Here is a 17,692-nt window from a genome sequence, read left to right as displayed (position 1 = left end):
GAGCCCAGAGCCTTCCGTGTTGAGGAAGACATGGGAGGGGTGGATTCGGTACTCACTCCATGAGCCGTTACTCCGCATGGCCTCCAGATGGCGGGCAGACTCAGCTGAAACAAGTGCAGGCCAAGTTCCTCCCAGGAAGAGAAGGAGGCTGGCCTCTGTGTCCTTCCTCCAGCACCCTTGGGCGCAGCAGCCCTGAGACATGGCACTCGGAGCCCTGGAACTCCATGCTTACTGTGCATCATGCTCCTCCGTTCGGCTGTGAACTCCAAGCCCATCTGCCCCGTTTCAGCCTGACTCCCCAGGGCCCACTGCTGAGCCTGACAAGCACCAAGGCGCTTCCTATTTGCTGCATGACTACATAAAGCATGTGTAGTTATTTACGAGCTAAAATATCTTCCTGTTCAATAGGCTATGCACAAAGCACAGAAAGCTGTGCAGATAGACGCACCATTTTTCTTGCCGATACAGAAATATAATTAACTCTAGTGAAGATCCAGGTTTATAGAATAAGCCCAGTTTCCTCCCTTCCAAGATATTTCTTGGTTTTCAATTCCAGATTGAAAGCAGGGCCCCATGTTGACCTTTAAGTACTCTCATTTCGTAAGATCTCACTCTAGCGTCGTCAGAGCACCCATCTTCCTTCCACACAGTGTGTGAGCGTACATACATTTATGGATGTGCTTATACGTATGTGTAAAATAGATACTTGTATAATTATTCATTATAAACATGAAAATATTTGATAACTTTGCTTTCAAAATTAAACATTTCACCTTTACAGTTTCTTATAGCATTTTGAAACCGAAATTCTTTTTCAAGTCTCAAACATTTCTGTAGACTTGTGAAAAGGCTGTGTGACCTGGGAGTGTGCCACCTATATGGATAAAGGCCTCTGATTTGGAATCCTGGTCTATTTTGTTCCCAGCGATTACTGACGGAACTCCTTCTGGGGAACAGAGCCTGTGTGTCATCCCCTGTCCCAAGGAGATAGAGCAAATAGAAAAATAGCTCACGGTGCAACAGAGGACAAACTTCCAGCTCATTCACAGAGAGGACAATTCGTCCTCTGCTGACCCAGCATTGTGACGACGAGAGGAGGGAAGGCATCAGGAAAAGAGCCTGGACTGTCAAGCCGCCAGTTTGGACTTTTTGGGGCAGATGAGGGAAATCCTGGAGGGTTTTTAAGGCAGTGAGTGGCAGCGTGATAGCTAAATTTACAATGAGAAGGTTGCCGTTGTGGGGGGGGGATTTAGATGAGGGCTCTCACAGCCGTTCCTGTTCCTTTGAGGTGATGTGCATGTGGGATCCAGCACACCACCCCAACTTCAGCCAGAATGTCTCCACTTGTATTCATTTTGCAGACTGGGTTTCCATTACATTTTTCACTGGGGAAATGTAGGCTATAAAAGCAGTCCATCCTACCCATCTCTGTAACCCAACACCTAATAGCATATGCTACGTGTTCCAACAGTCTTTCTTAAATGAGTGATGGATCCCAATTTTGTCAATGAGGAAAGTGAAGCTCGGGGACGTCCTGACTTGCCCAGGGTTCGACACTCAGGGTAGTGCGTGCCAGGACCAAATGGCCAGCTCTCAAAAAAGACCTTTCCCCGGAGTTGCTCAATAACTAAATCCAGGAATCTGCTAAGCCTCCTTATTCGAGGTAGTGTGTCCTTGACCATCAAACATTCTAGAACAGAAACTAGAAAACCTCTTTTGATGAGGCTTCCAGACCTTTGAGGGATGCAAGATCAGTGAGTTCTTTGTTGCTCCTGATCTGGAAGGGAAGGGTAAACCCCATTCCTGTGAGCCCCTCCTTCCTCTGCAATGAGCTTCGTTCTACTCTAGTCCCGAAGAGCTCCTGCTCTGCTCTAAGCAGAGCATTTGCCAGCAACCTCTTGGGATTCGGATCCTTTAGCTGAAAATTAATGTAAGCTAATGTACGAGATGCTTACATATCCAGAATGAAGGCAGCATCAGGAAATAGGACTTTAGATGTTATTAATCTGTATGGCTAAATGAAGCATAATCTTTGTGTACTAACTGTACGTTGGAGGATGCCATCCCTTGTTTTTAGGAAGGCCTATAATAGGCCCCAGTTCTAGGTTCTTATATGAGAACATGCTCCCCTGTATTCTGTATCTTTTGTTATTTTTTAAAGATTTCATTTATTTGAGAGAGAGAGAGAAATAGCACAAGTGGGAGGGCAGAGGGAGAGGGAGAAGCAGACTTCCCACTAAGCAGGGAGCCTGATGCGGGGCTCAATCCCAGGACCTCAGGATCCTGCCCTGAGCTGAAGGCAGATGCTTAACCGACTGAGCCACCCAGGTGCCCTGAGATTTATTTATTTTAGAGAGCGAGAGACAGCAAGAGCATGCATGAGCTGGAGGGGAGGGGGGACTCTCAAGCAGACTCCTGGCTGAGCACAGAGCTGACATGGGGCTTGATCTCAGGACCCTGAGATCAATGACCTGAGCCGAAATCAAGAATCAAACGCTCACTCAGCTGAGCCACCCAGGTGCCTCTGTATTCTGTCTTTAAACGATAAAGATTTGTTAAAGAAAAGCAACACAGTGCCAGACAGATATTATCAGAAACGTTTTTATTTAAAGTCAGACGATAGAAAGGTGTCACAGAAAAAAATTACAGAAACTTGCAACAACAGAATGTAACTTGGAAAGTTATTAGTAAATGAGAAGAAATAATATTCCTGATTTTACCAAATGATTTCTTAGTCCTTAAGTAGAGTAATTTATCAATTCAGCAAAATATACCCTGCTGGTATCTTTTGAACAGGGAGGAGATTAACAGTTCAGTTAATTTACTAAGTTGGTATCTACTAAAACCTTGCAAAATGAAACAGTCAAGGCAGCATTTCCCCAACACTTGAGATACAACTTGGGGAACTGAAATAATAACACTAAAAATTTTTGCTTTGTTTTAAAATCCCACCTCATTCTCAATAGGTTTAACCTGCATTTTAGCCCACAGATGGTGCTTGTGGGTCTGACAGAAAAATGGATGGTCCTTAGCCTGGACATAGAACATCCTCCCCTCCTCCCCCGACACACACTGCTTCCTAGGACACAAGTGCCACCCATGCTTTTGCCACGTACAGGCATAGAAGCCCTGGACTGAAACCAAAATGACCTGGGCCCTGGAAACCTGGATCTATGCTGAGCCCTTTCTGAATACTGGGTGGGGGAGCAGAGGATTTAGGGTCAGGAATGTAAAAACCTTTTTAAAACTTTGGCAAGTAAGTATACAAATGACTACTACTTGATTGTCACCTTTATAAGGAAATATCATTCCACCTCTTGAAAAGATATTCTCCTCTCTTATTTGACTTCCTCTCAAACAACTGGAGGGAAAAACATCTGTAAAACAGAGGTGGACAAAAACCTCTTGTAATAATGATTAGTTTATAATTTTTCACTTTCTCTATTTAAAAAGCATATAAAATGTATAGTCTATCACTGACAACTAACACTAAAATATTGCTCATAATGGAGGTTTGGGAACATGGCTAGATTTTTTTATTTGGGTCTCTATATATTTAATTCTTTTACAATAAACTATGTATTAGACCTCTGACAAAATAATAATAGCTAATGCAAATTCTACTGCTCCTCTTAACCTTAATACCCTCACAGAGGTATTAAAATCGGTAATGAACCAGGAAGTATGGGGCCTGGTAATTCACAGAGCTAATATTTTTCTAAAATGCTCTAGTTAGCTCTATATTAACTCTTTCCTAACAAATTCAAAGTCTTAAAAACAAGAGTTCAAGGATAAACAAGACTATAAAATACCAGTCTAAGAACTCACAATCTTGTTTGAAGAAATAGATTTTTCTCTGTGCCCACAATGATTTTGCCCACTGTAACACGTGACAGGTCTATTCCAAAGGCTAACGAATGGTATTAAGGAACACATAAGACCCAACGTAGAGTCCAAGACATGACTTTAAAGGGTAAATTACCGTTCAAGGTGTTGGGATTAAAAAAAAAAATTGAATGCTATTGGAAATTCACTAGGGTAGGCATAACTTCATAATTGTGGCTGATATTTTGAGAATGGGAAGAGAGAAATTAGATAAATACATTTTAAAGTAAAAATATGGCTCTGAGTATGCATTTCTTTCTGGCTGCAGAAAGAATCCTTCACAGATCTACAGGAAGAAATTACCGATCAACTCAAACTTCCACCACGAAGGAGTAAAGTTATCTTGTAAATCTGGAGAATTCTTGGAGTTATGAATTATTGTAGAAACTTTTAACTCCTAAGCAAAGCTGCCATACCCCAACCTTCACATCGTTTGGTTGGGAGAGGGGAAGGGAGGCAAAAAGAGAGAGAGAGAGAGAGAGAAGGTAGGTGCCTATGTCTGCTGAAAGAGGTATGCTTTATGACTTGTACTCTTGGATACAATCATGGAATGGCTCCGCCACATCAAAATCTAAACTTGGATGCGTGTCGGGAAGCAGTTAACAAGCAATTAATAAAGCACCCGCCCTGTGCCTAGAACCAGGCTTGTTGCTGTGGGGAAGCAGTAGAGCAAGGAGGCACATACTGTCCTGCCTCCAAAAGCAAAAAATACCATTTAAAACGTGCTTTTTATTTCTTATTTAAAAATTAGAAACTCTAAATATTATGTTGATGTTAACCTAAAGTCCCTTCTTAGGTCTGCATCCTTTCCAAGAAAAGCAGGTTAATTTGGGCTCTGTTACAGCTGGCAGATAACTGCTGATAAAGAACATACTCAAAAACAAAACCCCAGCAACTTGGTGATCAGTAGCTACTGAGACTGGTTCTGTAAATCACATCAAACTCCTTGGAGGAAAGGCATTACCTAAATGCCAAGTTACAACACAGATGTGAGGAAAACAGCTTTAACCCTCAAGCCCTGTTCGGTTACATTTTGTTAAAGCTTACATTTCCTAACTAAGCCTTATTTAAACTAATTATTTACTAATGACTTACATATCCTACTAGATTTAATTTTGACCATAAATATGATCAAGGGCTGCCAACCTATTTCTGAAAAGATAATTACAACTCTTCATTTTAGATATCCACAAAAGCCCAGTCCCTGAAGTTTGCAGGGGCCCTATCAATGGACCACTTGAATGCAGACCACGCCCAAGTCTGCGTCTTCCGCACAGACCATCTCTCTGAGGTGTAGCCCTCAAGCCCAGAAGGATAGACTCAGGAAGAACATCTCTACCTTGACTTTGTGTTGTGCAATTGTAAAGATTTTGACAAGACCTCACATCTAGGTCCCTAGGAACTTTCAGACTTTAAGTTGCCATGAACCAAAGGAAAACGATACCTTTATCAAACAAGTAGTCACTCCGAAAGACCTCCATGTCATGTGCTAGCAGAAATGTACACTAAGAAGTGGGAGTAAACATCTCTAATGTTTCTAAGAGCTAATGGCTTTTATAATGAATACACTGGCCACTCTGCCTATACGACACATGCTATAATTGAAGCAAAAACACCATGCAATATGGACTGTCATAGCATTTTTAACCCTCCATCAATATCCAACTTGTATAAAATGGGCAGTCAGATCTTGCACAGACGCCACAAGTCCATACAGCTATAAATTACGAAAGTCCTATGTCTTACTAACAACACACAAAATGTTAAAGGGAATTGCTAACTTGATGGGTTCGTATTCTCTAAAACAACTTCTCACGCAATCCTATTGTCTTCAATATATATCATCTGAAACAACATAAAATTGGTAAACCACACAAATCATGTTATTTGGAATTTGTACAGCTTAATGCACCCTAGTGGAAGTGTAATGTTTATGTCCATAAAAGTTATAAACCAATTTTACATTTAAAAATACTTTTATAATTCATTCACTCCTTACAGCAAGTCTGTGAGCAGTCAAAATTATACCCATTTCACAGATAAGGAACTGGACATTGAGAAAAAACACCTATAAATCACTTCAGAACAAGAATATGAATTTATTATGTTTAGGCCACCAGCCCTCCTGAGTTCTCCTTCTTTCCTCTATTTCTTCCAATTAATTGAGTGGAGTGGCTTATATGTACACTTATACAGGATTTCTTTACTAATCAACTGTTCTTCCACTCTAAAAATAAGCAGGACAAGCAAGGAAAACTAGTCCTTATGGTAGGGTAAAAGACACACAGAAACTGAAGCAAACATCATCCCATAATTAGGCTACTTCAGTTGCAACCTAATTCTGGGGTTTGGCACACGCAGCTGGGTTAACACCGGGGTCCCTACAGAAGCAGACATAATTGCTGAAGCAGAATTTGAAATCACTCCAGTATTTGGTTTACTTTCAGGTTCAGAATGAGGTCCTAACTGGGAAAGCTCCTGAGACAGGAGTTTGGAGCAAAAACTAAATATAAAATGTGGGAAAGTAGTTGCCCAAACTAAATTGTGGTCACCTGGGTATCCAATTCAACACACTGATATATCCCATTCTACTCGACATCACAGTAAACAGGTATACTTCTGTCATAAATCATATGAATAGTTAAGTTACACCTCAATCAATGAGTCTCATCCAGACTCTTCTAGAGCACAAGTTATTTCTGTTACCTGTAAATGTTTGGCTTATAAGAACAGGGACACAAAGTATTTTCCAGTGTGCTAGTGTAAATCAACTTACATGGATTCTAACAAATACCGATTCATCTTAAAGAGGACCTCATTCATCAGGAAAAAGGGCTACTTATTAAATTTTGGTGAGAAAAAGAAAAAAAGAAGATTAAAATAATCTAAACTGACAGGATACAATAGACTACCCCCTAAGCTAAAGTTATCTCAATTTAAAAAGACCACAAACTAAAATCATTATTTTAAACATAAATAAAACATTTTCATATAAAATATATTGTTAAATTTGAAACTATGCCCACACTTTCTTATAAAATAGCCTCTAGGACACTAGCTGACATAATAGAGACTCAAGAATATTGAACAAATGGACATGATAATTTGCATTCATTTTTAAACCTTATTTTTTAATAATCTTTCAACATCTCTCTTAAGTAAAAAGGATCTTCTGTTAAGAATTTGGATTCTATTTGGATCTTTAACAAGCCAAATTATCTTTTTTTGTATGATATTTAAAATATGAACATTATTACTTAATGTAATTATAAAATATAAGGGGGAATTAAAGATTCGCTAAAAATTTCAATTTAATTAACTAAAATTCAGCAATTTTACTGATTTTTTTCCTGATAAATATTATATATTTGTATGCATAGAAGTGTATGTGTGTATACACACACATACACAACTTTTTTCTGTCAGTTTTAACCATTTATTTACTTTTCAGTTAACAATAAAAGTTCATGTGGACAGTAAATCAGGAAATACTTTCTATGGTGGCTTTAAAGTACATTTTTTAAACCCAAAAATGTTATCCAGAGCCATTTTAGGCAACAATGTAACCAAAGTATAAATAGTAAAAGTTCGCATCCCCTTGAACAACTGTCCTTCCACTCATTCCACTCAGAACACAATGAACCATTAGTTCACTGTGAGCAGAGTTCCTGTTCACTTAGCGGCAACATCATTTAAGTACAGAATCAAAGCAAAAAAAAAAAAAAAAAAAAGAATAGAAAAATATACATTAATATTAAATCATATGCTGGCTGAATGTTAGGTTCCCACAGAAATATTTTGCCATAAACTTCTAAAATCACTTCTCAAGCATAGCTATTTTCATCCAAGGACCAATTTCCTTTACTTTCATTATCTTTTACAGTGAAATGCTCCATCTCAAGTTACTTATCGGAGCCATTACCAGCAAACATGGTCACACACATCTAGTTCAAGATATGAATATGAGTGTAATACTTACTTTCCGTTATAAATCTGTATAAAACAAATAGGGCTGCCATTACTTATATACGGCACAAAAGACACAAGAATGAATACAAATTATTTTTCATCAAAATGAAATTTCTAATCAATTTAAGAGATTTCCAACTATGAGGACATTAAATACTTAAAATACCAGGCAGTCTCTTCTGTTACAGAATGCCAGTCAGGAGAGATCTGAAAGAGATTCTTTATTGGTAGCCATATACAGTTGATTATACCATCTTTTGTGTTTTCTCGCTATTTAAAATATAGAACCTGGACATTTAAAACATTACCAATGCAATATTCACTACAGACTGTCACTGGATCTTTTAAAAGTTTGTTAAAAATTACCAAAGTCATGATGAATACAATTATCGCAGCTATGTCATTTGAAAACGGAAATTATGCTGCTAACGACAAAAACATTAGACACATAAACATCACAATGTAACACAGCAAGAACTCATAACTATTTAATATGAAAAATTAAATTTAAAAAGTTATGTTAGAGAACTTGGGGAATATTTCACTTTAGCAAAAACAATCTATGTATCTCCAACTTCTATGATACAGTATACAATAAAATACTTTTAAAAGATAGGACATTCAAATGCTTCATTTACACAATATTGCCAATACTAATAAAAGTGATGCCCTTAAACACGAACTGCTCTGCTGTGATTTTAAAAATGTTTTCTTTACTTCATTTTACATTTTAGTTAGCAGTTAGCATTACATATTAATCAGTTCTGTTGACAAACAGAGAAGATCCTAGTCAAAATACTGTTGCTCAAAAGTAATGTACATCATATTGCTTGAAACTAACAACCATATAAAAGTGGTAATCATTTATCTAAACATTGATTATGAAAGACGACTGGCATATATTTGGGCAGAGTGTCAAGTTCATGATGGGTTATTTACGATAAAAGTACTTTTACCGAAGCTAACATGATATATAGGTTTCTATGTCAATTACTACAGTCTCTTAAAGTTATAAAAATATTATATAAAATACCACAGGCTTTAGAGGATATAACTTCATGTGGTTCTGATACTAGCAGCTGAAAAGTATTTATAATTTAAAAATAAATAAACTATAGAGGTAAACCAGTTACAAAACAGCAGAAGACTGCAATAGTCACAGAGTGAAAAGAATTGCTAAATTACATGATAGCTAACAAAATGGTGAAGCAGTCGGATCAAAAGTTTTAAAAACCTCTTTCAGAGATTTGTCATCTGGTTCTCTATTGGGATCACTTTCCGGGGTGGGACTCGTATGCCCTGGCTGCCTGGACTGCCTTGGATCGCTGTACTGCGGTCTAATTAAGCCTGTTAATGCCTGAATAGGAAGACTGTGCACTGCTGGGACCTGAACCGTACCAGGACTCCTGAGGGTGTCTGCCTGTGGGTCAGCCGCCCCATCCACGGTGACTTCCACATTTGCACTGGTTTTCTGTGGCAGGACTGCTTCTCCAGGAGAAGGCTCAGTTTTGTCACTACTTTTTAAACCACCACTTTTTTTCGGGTTCTCTGTATTTTCTGTTGCTAACTCTGACGCAGATGATGAAGCATGCTCCCTAGGGTCATACAAACTAATGCCACTAAGAACTGAACTTGGGGTTCCCAGGGGAAGGCCAGCTGAAGAGGAGAGTTTAGGGGCATATGGAGGCAAGGCCCCCGGCCCGGAACTGCTAGTCGTGGCCCCTGAGGGCTGCGACGAAGCAGGGTTAGATCTGGCTAAGTGAGGGGTGCCCTTTAATGTATGTGAGTCCTTCATAACCGCTGGGTGAGACTCTGTACTGTGCAGTCTATGAAGTCTAGGATCAAAACTTTTTTGCAGCCTAGGATCTCCTAATTTACTTCCTGAACTATGCAGGTCTAGGTCTAGGTAGCCTTCTCTGTTTGCCGTGTTCACTTTGACTTTGGCTGCTGATTTTGGATCAGTAGGCACTGTGTTCTGATGAAGATCGCTTTTTGTATTCCACAACCTACTGAGCCTCTGGTCAGCTATAAGAGGGGGCAGAGGTAAATTGATTGAAGATACTGGGTCAGGTTTAGGTAAAGGGACTGGAAGTAAGTCTTCTGGAGCCCACACGATGTGTTTTGCGAAGTTGGGTTTGGTTAGGATAATATCCATTTTAATGTGACTGAACTGCCTTAGCTGTGACCTCGGATCCTGGAGCATTATGCCAGGGGAAGAATCCAAAGGTATTAAGAAAGCTTTTTCTCTCAATTCTCTTTCTGTATCTTCATCATCATCATCTCCTCTTTTGTGTTTGATGGAGCCGGGATTTGCATGATGCGAATCAAACTTTGTTCCACCAACAGAAGATCCTACATGACCGCTTCCGTTCCCTCTCAATTTCCTGGGATCCCACGCTAGTCGAAGATCCAGTGGGGCAGACTCAGAGGATTTTCTCACGTCTTGCCTTGGGATAGTCCTAAGTCTAGGGTCAACAACTTGGTTTCCTTTGCTTTTCTCTTTAGCGAGTCTTGGGTCAGTAGGAGTGCTGAGATCTGTGGAAGGCTGTTGCTGATTCCTTAAAGTTTCTGTTTGTTTCTGTAATGTTTTCAGTATTGACTTCACACTGCTTCCTTCTTCCTCTTCACTACTGGAATACCAGTTAACAGTATCATCTAAATGCAGATAAAAACTTATTGTAAAGAATGAAGCATTCATATTTTACCTTAATTAAGATAATCAAAAAACATGCAATATTTCTAGAATAAGTGTAGTCTAACTTCAAGAAAATGCATCAGAGAAATGCCAGAGTTTCAAAACTGGAGTAAAATTAGATGTGGAATGACAATAATCAATTTAGTCATCATACTCTATAGAGAAAGAGATGTGATATTAGAGTATGTGTAGCGTCCTTCTGGTCAGGGAGAAGGCAGGACCTTTTATTCGGATTGGCCAAAAGGGAACTGAGAGTAGGTGTGGCATGACAGAGCTGGGGAAGGAGGCAAAATACTCTTGGAAAAGAATACTAAAATGTTTTGGATCTCTTTAATTTAAGTAATACTTAAGCTTTGTAGTTCTGGATTTATTGAGATAACAAGGATGCAATATTTTTAAAAATCTGGAAAGAAAACAAAACAATGAAGTACTGGTTAAGGGAGCATTGGGAGACAAGCAAATGAGGGATGAGGTAGAGATTTTTCATCTATAGCTTATTATATTTCTAGATGCTTGACATATGTGAATATATTAGCTATTTAAACATTTTAAAGTAAAAATAACAAAACCAACATCCTGAAATTTATATACTTTAACTTTATGGGAACACTTTGGGCCGTACTCCCAAAGGCTTATATTTAACCCTAGTGTGTTAGACACCCTGTTAAGAATCTTAACTGTCAGAGGTGTTCTTTCTAGTAGTACAGCAGGGATTATAAACTGATGCTACAGGAGACAGTTCTTCCTTTCCATTAAAACATACATATGTTAAAAAAAACATACATATGTTGACTCTGACTAGGTAACATACACACACACACACACACACACATATGTTTGTGTCCTAGAATGTCATGGATTAATAGAATATTGGGCATATTCTCATTTAACTCATCTCACTGCTCACTAGCACGTTTCTACTACACATAATTTCAGTGTTACACATTTAGTTTGAACAGAGTTACAAAACAGGCATTGATATTTAGGGTGGAATTATGGCTTAAAATCATATAGACTATGTATCACAGTGGAAAAAAGTTTTGGCTTGTTTTTAAAGTTTTCTTTTTAAGGAATCTCTCCATCCAAAGTGGGACTTGAACTCACAACCCCAAGCATCAAGAGTCTTATGCTCCACTGACTCAGGCAGCCAGGTACCTGGCTGGAAAACCAGGTACCTGGTACCTGGAAAAAAGTTTCACTCATATTTCGGTGTCAGTGTCAGAAAAAACTACTAGACACTAGATCTCTTTTCTTCCTCACTTTGACCTTGGAAAGACCAAAGCTGAACTAGTGATTAACTTTAACCTGTTGCCATTATTTTAAATATTTCTGCATAGCAATTCATTTCTCACAGAATTTGTTACTTGATCCAAATATGTAAGATGATCCAAATCTGACCCACAAAAGGAAGATGCTATTTTATTTTGCCTTTCTTATCAATATATTTCATAAGCCATCTTCAATCATTTCTGGAATGAGAAGGAAAGCAGACCGAAGGCTAGGCCAATGAAAAGGAGATATTAGATACAAATGTAGTGATCCAAAGGGGCACCTGCACCCCAATGTTTATAGCAGCAATGTCCACAATAGCCAAACTGTGGAAAGAGCCCAGATGTCCATTGACAGATGAATGGATAAAGAGGATATGGCGCGCATGTGCGCGCGCGCACACACACACACACACACACACACACACACACACACACCATGGACTATTACTTAGCCATCAAAAAGAATGAAATCTTACCATTTATAATGATGTGGATGGAAGGAAATACAGGGTATTATACTAAGTGAAATAAATCAATCAGCTAAAAACAATTATATAATCTCACTCATATGTGGAATTTAAGAAACAAAACAGAGGAGCACAGGGGAAGGGTGGGAAAAATAAAACAAGATGAAATCAGAGACAAACCATAAGAGACTCTTAATTATAGGAAAAAAACAGGGCTGCCAGAGGGGAGGAGAGTGGGGAGGACAGGGTAATTGGGTAACAGGCATTAAGGAGTGCACATGATATAATGAGCAGTGGGTGTTATATACAACTGATGAATCACTGAACTTTACCTCTGAAACTAATAATACACTACATGTTAATTAACTGAATTTAAATTCTTTAAAAAACCTAGCCATTCAAGATTTTTTCTGGATACAGAGGAAAAAACCTTCATAAAACATCACCAATTATATTACTATAGTACAAAATTTTATATCCAGAAAAATTATAAATTTTCTTATTTATGAAAATGTAAATCTTTCTAAGACTTTATAGAAAGATAATCATTAAAAAAATTTTTTTTAAGTTTAAGCACTTTAAGAAGCAAACATAAATTGTATAGAAAACGAACTTATTAGGAATCCCTAATTTCCCTGTGATGTTAAATAAATGAAGTGTTAATGCTACCCTCTTTGAAAAGGTAACAGATGTAACAGATATAATAGCTTGTAGCTACCTAATGTTACCCAGTTTTACATATTTATAAATTTTATGCTTAAGAGTAGGCAAATGGGGGGCGCCTGGGTGGCTCAGTGGGTTAAGCCGCTGCCTTCGGCTCAGGTCATGATCTCAGAGTCCTGGGATCGAGCCCCGCATCGGGCTCTCTGCTCAGCAGGGAGCCTGCTTCCTCCTCTCTCTCTGCCTGCCTCTCTGCCTGCTTGTGATCTCTCTGTCAAATAAATAAATAAAATCTTTAAAAAAAAAAAAAAGAGTAGGCAAATGGGCACTCTTAGTAGAGTAGGCAAAGAGTAGGCAAAAGAGTAGGCTTAGGGGCGCCTGGGTGGCTCAGTGGGTTAAGCCTCTGCCTTCGGCTCAGGTCATGATCTCAGGGTCCTGGGATCGAGTCCCGCGTCGGGCTCTCTGCTCAGCAGGGAGCCTGCTTCTCTCTCTCCCTCTCTCTCTGCCTGCCTCTCCGTCTACTTGTGATCTCTCTCTGTCAAATAAATAAATAAAAAATCTTAAAAAAAAAAAAAAAAAGAGTAGGCTTAAGAGTAGGCAAATTGGCTGGTGAGCTGGTGGAGCATGAGACTCCTGGTCTTGGGTCGTGGGTTTGAGCCCCATGTTGGCCATGCAATTTACTTAATTAAAAAAATAATAATAAAGGGGCGTCTGGGTGGCTCAGTGGGTTAAAGCCTCTGTCTTTGGCTCAGGTCATGGTCCCAGGGTCCTGGGATCGAGCCCCGCATCGGGCTCTTGGCGGGGAGCCTGCTTCTTCCTCCTCTCTCTCTGCCTGCCTCTCTGCCTACTTGTGATCTCTCTATATATATCAAATAAATAAATAAATAAATATTTTTTAAAAAAATACACACACACAAGAAAGTGGGCAAACATATCAATTCTGTAATTCATAAGAAGAACTGGATGTGTTAAGCTTTCTCTACTCAACTGAATGAAGTAACTGTTATATACTTATCAATATCAAAAATACTAAGGTAAACTTGAGGTTTCCACATAATCTTTTATGTTAAAAATAATATTCCTTCATAATATAGTAGAATACAACCTATGCCCATAAAAACTCTAATAACTGAATCATTTTAAACTTGGGCTAGAAGTCAAAATTTCTACACTGGAAGATGTCTGGTTCCTGTTTTATTTCCTTCTTCCATAAAAAGGGCTTCAGCCAGGCCTCACACTATAGCTTCAGATCTACTCACTGCTTCAGGTAAAATTCTTTGCAATTAAGAACTAAAGCATTAATGACACTGGAAACCATGACCAATTCCAAGCAGACAGAAGCTACAAGGTAAGCTGGAAGTAGAATAGATAGTTCAAAGGAACTAATTTTTCAAATTTTAACCTATGCAAGAGCATTTCAGGAACTGGGTAATTCCAAAGTAAGATGCTACCATAACAACTGACACACCTTCGTCTTTGCTTGGTGCCCTTTGAGGTTGGGTGCTGCTTGGTTCATCTTCTTCTTGGTACTTCTGAGTAAGTCTGACAAAAAGAGCTCTCTGCACTGCAGGGAGGAGGCCTGGGGCAGGCAGGGGGCCGTGGCCTGTCGTGCTGCTGCTGCCATCAGATCCACTCCCACAGTTAGGGGAGTCTTGAACAATGGGAGGCTGATGCTGGGCAAAGTCAACATGCCACATCCCATCTATACACGTAACACAGAAAGACACAGACACTGATTTAGCACTGAACTCCACTAGAGAGTGCCACGGTCAATTACAAGAAATTGAAGCTTTAATAGTAACTATATTTGATTACCGTATTACTATGTGATTGTAAATGTTTTTTTAAAGATATTATTTTATTTATTTTAGAGAAAGAGAGCATTGAGGGGAGAGGCAGGGACAAGCAGACTCCATGCTGAGTGTGGAGCTGGATGCAGGGTTCATCTCATGACCCGGAGCTTATGACCTGAGCTGAAATGAAAACTTGGGACTCTTAACAGACTGAGCCACGTGGGCACCCAATTGTAAATATTTTTTTTAAAGCTATCTAAAGTTCTGGTGTAGCAAATGTTTGGTTAAATTTAAAATATATTTTATGGCTTCAATTTCATTACATTTTACTTAGCTTTATTAAAAACACACATTCTTATCATGTTTTTAATGAAAAATAGAGAACGCCAAAGATTTTAAATTAAAAATGAGTCGGGCGCCTGGGTGGCTCAGTCGTTAAGCGTATGCCTTCAGCTCAGGTCATGATCCCAGAGTCCTGGGATCAAGCCCCGCATCAGGCTCCCTGCTCAGCAGAAAGCCTGCTTCTCCCTCTCCCACTCCCCCTGCTTATGTTCCCTCTCTTGCTGTGTCTCTGTCAAATAAATAAATAAAAAATCTTAAAAAAAAAAAAAAAAAGAAAAGAAAAATAAAAATTTTAAAAAAAGAAAAGAAAAGCTTAAAAATAATTAAAGATGAGTTATTTGAAAAGGTAAACTTACCACCAGAGTTACTAGGTGGCTGAAAATTAGGTACAGCATGCTGTGAATAGTAATTATCATAAAATTCAGCTGGGTTTTGTAGGGACTCATAACTGGTGTTGAGCTGCATTTCACCAGGACTTTGCAGGTATGAGGAACCTGGAGAACAGTGATTCTCTCTGGGTACTTTCATCATGTGTTCTGGAAAGCCCGAGCAATGGTAAGCACCACTCATATTCTGTGGTGTCAAAGGTGCATCTGGTTGAACAAGTACTCCAGCTTGACTGTGAGGACCTAAAATTCCAGGCGGAGCAGGCAGCAAAGGTGGGCTGTGTGGCACTGCGGCGCATGGATGATGTCCGGGGGACCCCGGGTGCATCACAGGACTACTGTGTCCCTGAGACATATTAGGTCCAGGACCCGGACTTGATCCAGAACTATAGATATGTTGAGGATGTGGGCTGCTTTCCTGAAACTGTGGTCCTGGTGGTGAGGCACTGTTATAAAATGCTGGTGGCCTGTAGACAGAAAGAATAATATTTCTTAGTTCAAAGAAAAGAGGCAAACAAGAATGTTATATTTTAAATATGTATGGTTAAGTGTGTTTTTTTGTATCAGAATACGTTTTTAAGAAGCAGTTTATTCTACATTATCTCCAAATAAAAACGCCAGTAGATGCATCTTACCTTCATTTTAGCCCACAGTCTTAACCAATAGACACTATCAGCTGTTCTAAAGCTTACAGCTATTTTGAAAAATACAGAAAAGGGCAAAGATAAGTAAGAATCACCTCTAATCCTGCCACCCACAGAAATATTTTTTGGTTAGTTAATATTTTTTGGTTAGACTTTTTTCTAGGCATACATAGACCTTTTCTAAAATATAACAAAATTAGAATTATACTATATAAACACACACCTTTTCAATTTCTAATGGATTACTGTCAGCATATAAAAAGACCTTTAGGTTTTGAGTGTTGTTCTTCTTTCTGGACATCTTACTAATTTAAGTTACTATTTCTAATAGTTTTGTCAGTTGATTCCTTCAGGTCTATCAAGGGAGACTGCCCCCAAAATGAGCTCCCTCTCCATTTCTTTCTTTTTTTTTTTTTTGCCTCTCCATTTCTATCTTTATATCTATTATGTCTTTCTCTTTTTGCATTGGCTAGCATCCGATCTACAGTATTAGCCAAACAATGGACATACTTATCTTCTTCTTGACCTTAAGAGAAATAATTTTTTTTAATTTTTTTTTAAAAGATTTTATTTATTTATTTGACAGAGAGAGATCACAAGCAGGCAAAGAGGCAGGCAGAGAGACAGGAGGAAGCAGGCTCCCTGCTGAGCAGAGAACCCGATGCGGGACTCGATCCCAGGACTCCGAGATCATGACCTGAGCCGCAGGCAGCGGCTTAACCCACTGAGCCACCCAGGCGCCCAAGAGAAATAATTTTAATGGTTCACATTTCCTGTCAATTTCTTGTTCCTCATTTACTGAGATCTCACTGATTTTCTGAGTGTTCAGGGTTAAAATAATCAACAGTGGGACTTGCAGCCCAGGTGCACAGACTCTGGGAAAGGGCAGCAGGACTGGAATGGTGTTGTTAGAAAATGCAAATCTGGATCCAGCTTACCAAAGGTTTTCCTCTAATAGCCTAAGGAAAAATTTCTCTAAAAGAATCAAATATTCTGGAGACATGCTAATGCCACTATTTGAAGATGTTATCAATGCCAAATGTAGCCTCCTAATGAATTGGGAGACATACCAATTCCAGCCACAGGGCAGTGTCTCTCAGGGTTACTCTGTGGAGAGGTTTTTTTTGTTTTGTTTTGTTTTGTTTTTTAAAGATTTTATTTATTTACCCGTCAGAAAGAGAGAGAGAGAAAGCACACAAGCAGGCAGAGAGGCAGGCAGAGGCGGAGAGAGAGGCAGGCTCCCTGCTGAGCAAGGAGCCCGATATGGGACTCGATCCCAGGACCCTAGGATCATGACCTGAGCCGAAGGTCTTAACCCACTTAGCCACCCAGGCGTCCCTGTGGAGAGGTTTTTATTTTATTTTATTTTATTTTAAAGATTTTATTTATTTATTTGACAGAGAGAAATCACAAGTAAGCAGAGAGGCAGGCAGAGAGAGAGGAGGAAGCAGGCTTCCTGCTGAGCAGAAAGCCCGATGCGGGGCTCGAACCCAGGACCTGGGATCATGACCTGAGCCGAAGGCAGCGGCTTAACCCACTGAGCCACCCAGGCACCCCTGTGGAGAGGTTTTTAAAGCTGT

The 17,692-nt window shown here is 39.2% G+C and overlaps 1 protein-coding gene across 1 annotated transcript in view; it reads right to left on the bottom strand.

Annotated features, from left to right (window-relative positions):
- Positions 1–4,621: 4,621 nt before the first annotated feature.
- ZC3H6 (zinc finger CCCH-type containing 6) overlaps positions 4,622–17,692 on the bottom strand; it is a 64,857-nt gene continuing 51,786 nt past the window's right edge. Inside the window, exons 10-12 of the mRNA XM_047745440.1 lie at positions 15,439–15,935; positions 14,416–14,649; positions 4,622–10,509 (exon numbers count right to left, since the gene is read on the bottom strand). Coding sequence (XP_047601396.1) covers positions 9,047–10,509; positions 14,416–14,649; positions 15,439–15,935 — 2,194 coding nt within the window. The 3' untranslated portion in view covers positions 4,622–9,046. The remainder of the gene's footprint in view (positions 10,510–14,415; positions 14,650–15,438; positions 15,936–17,692) is intronic.

This window comes from Lutra lutra, chromosome 9, assembly GCF_902655055.1.
Source record: "Lutra lutra chromosome 9, mLutLut1.2, whole genome shotgun sequence".
In the NCBI taxonomy this organism is placed as follows: domain Eukaryota; kingdom Metazoa; phylum Chordata; class Mammalia; order Carnivora; family Mustelidae; genus Lutra; species Lutra lutra.
This window is presented reverse-complemented; position numbering and strand designations above follow the sequence as displayed.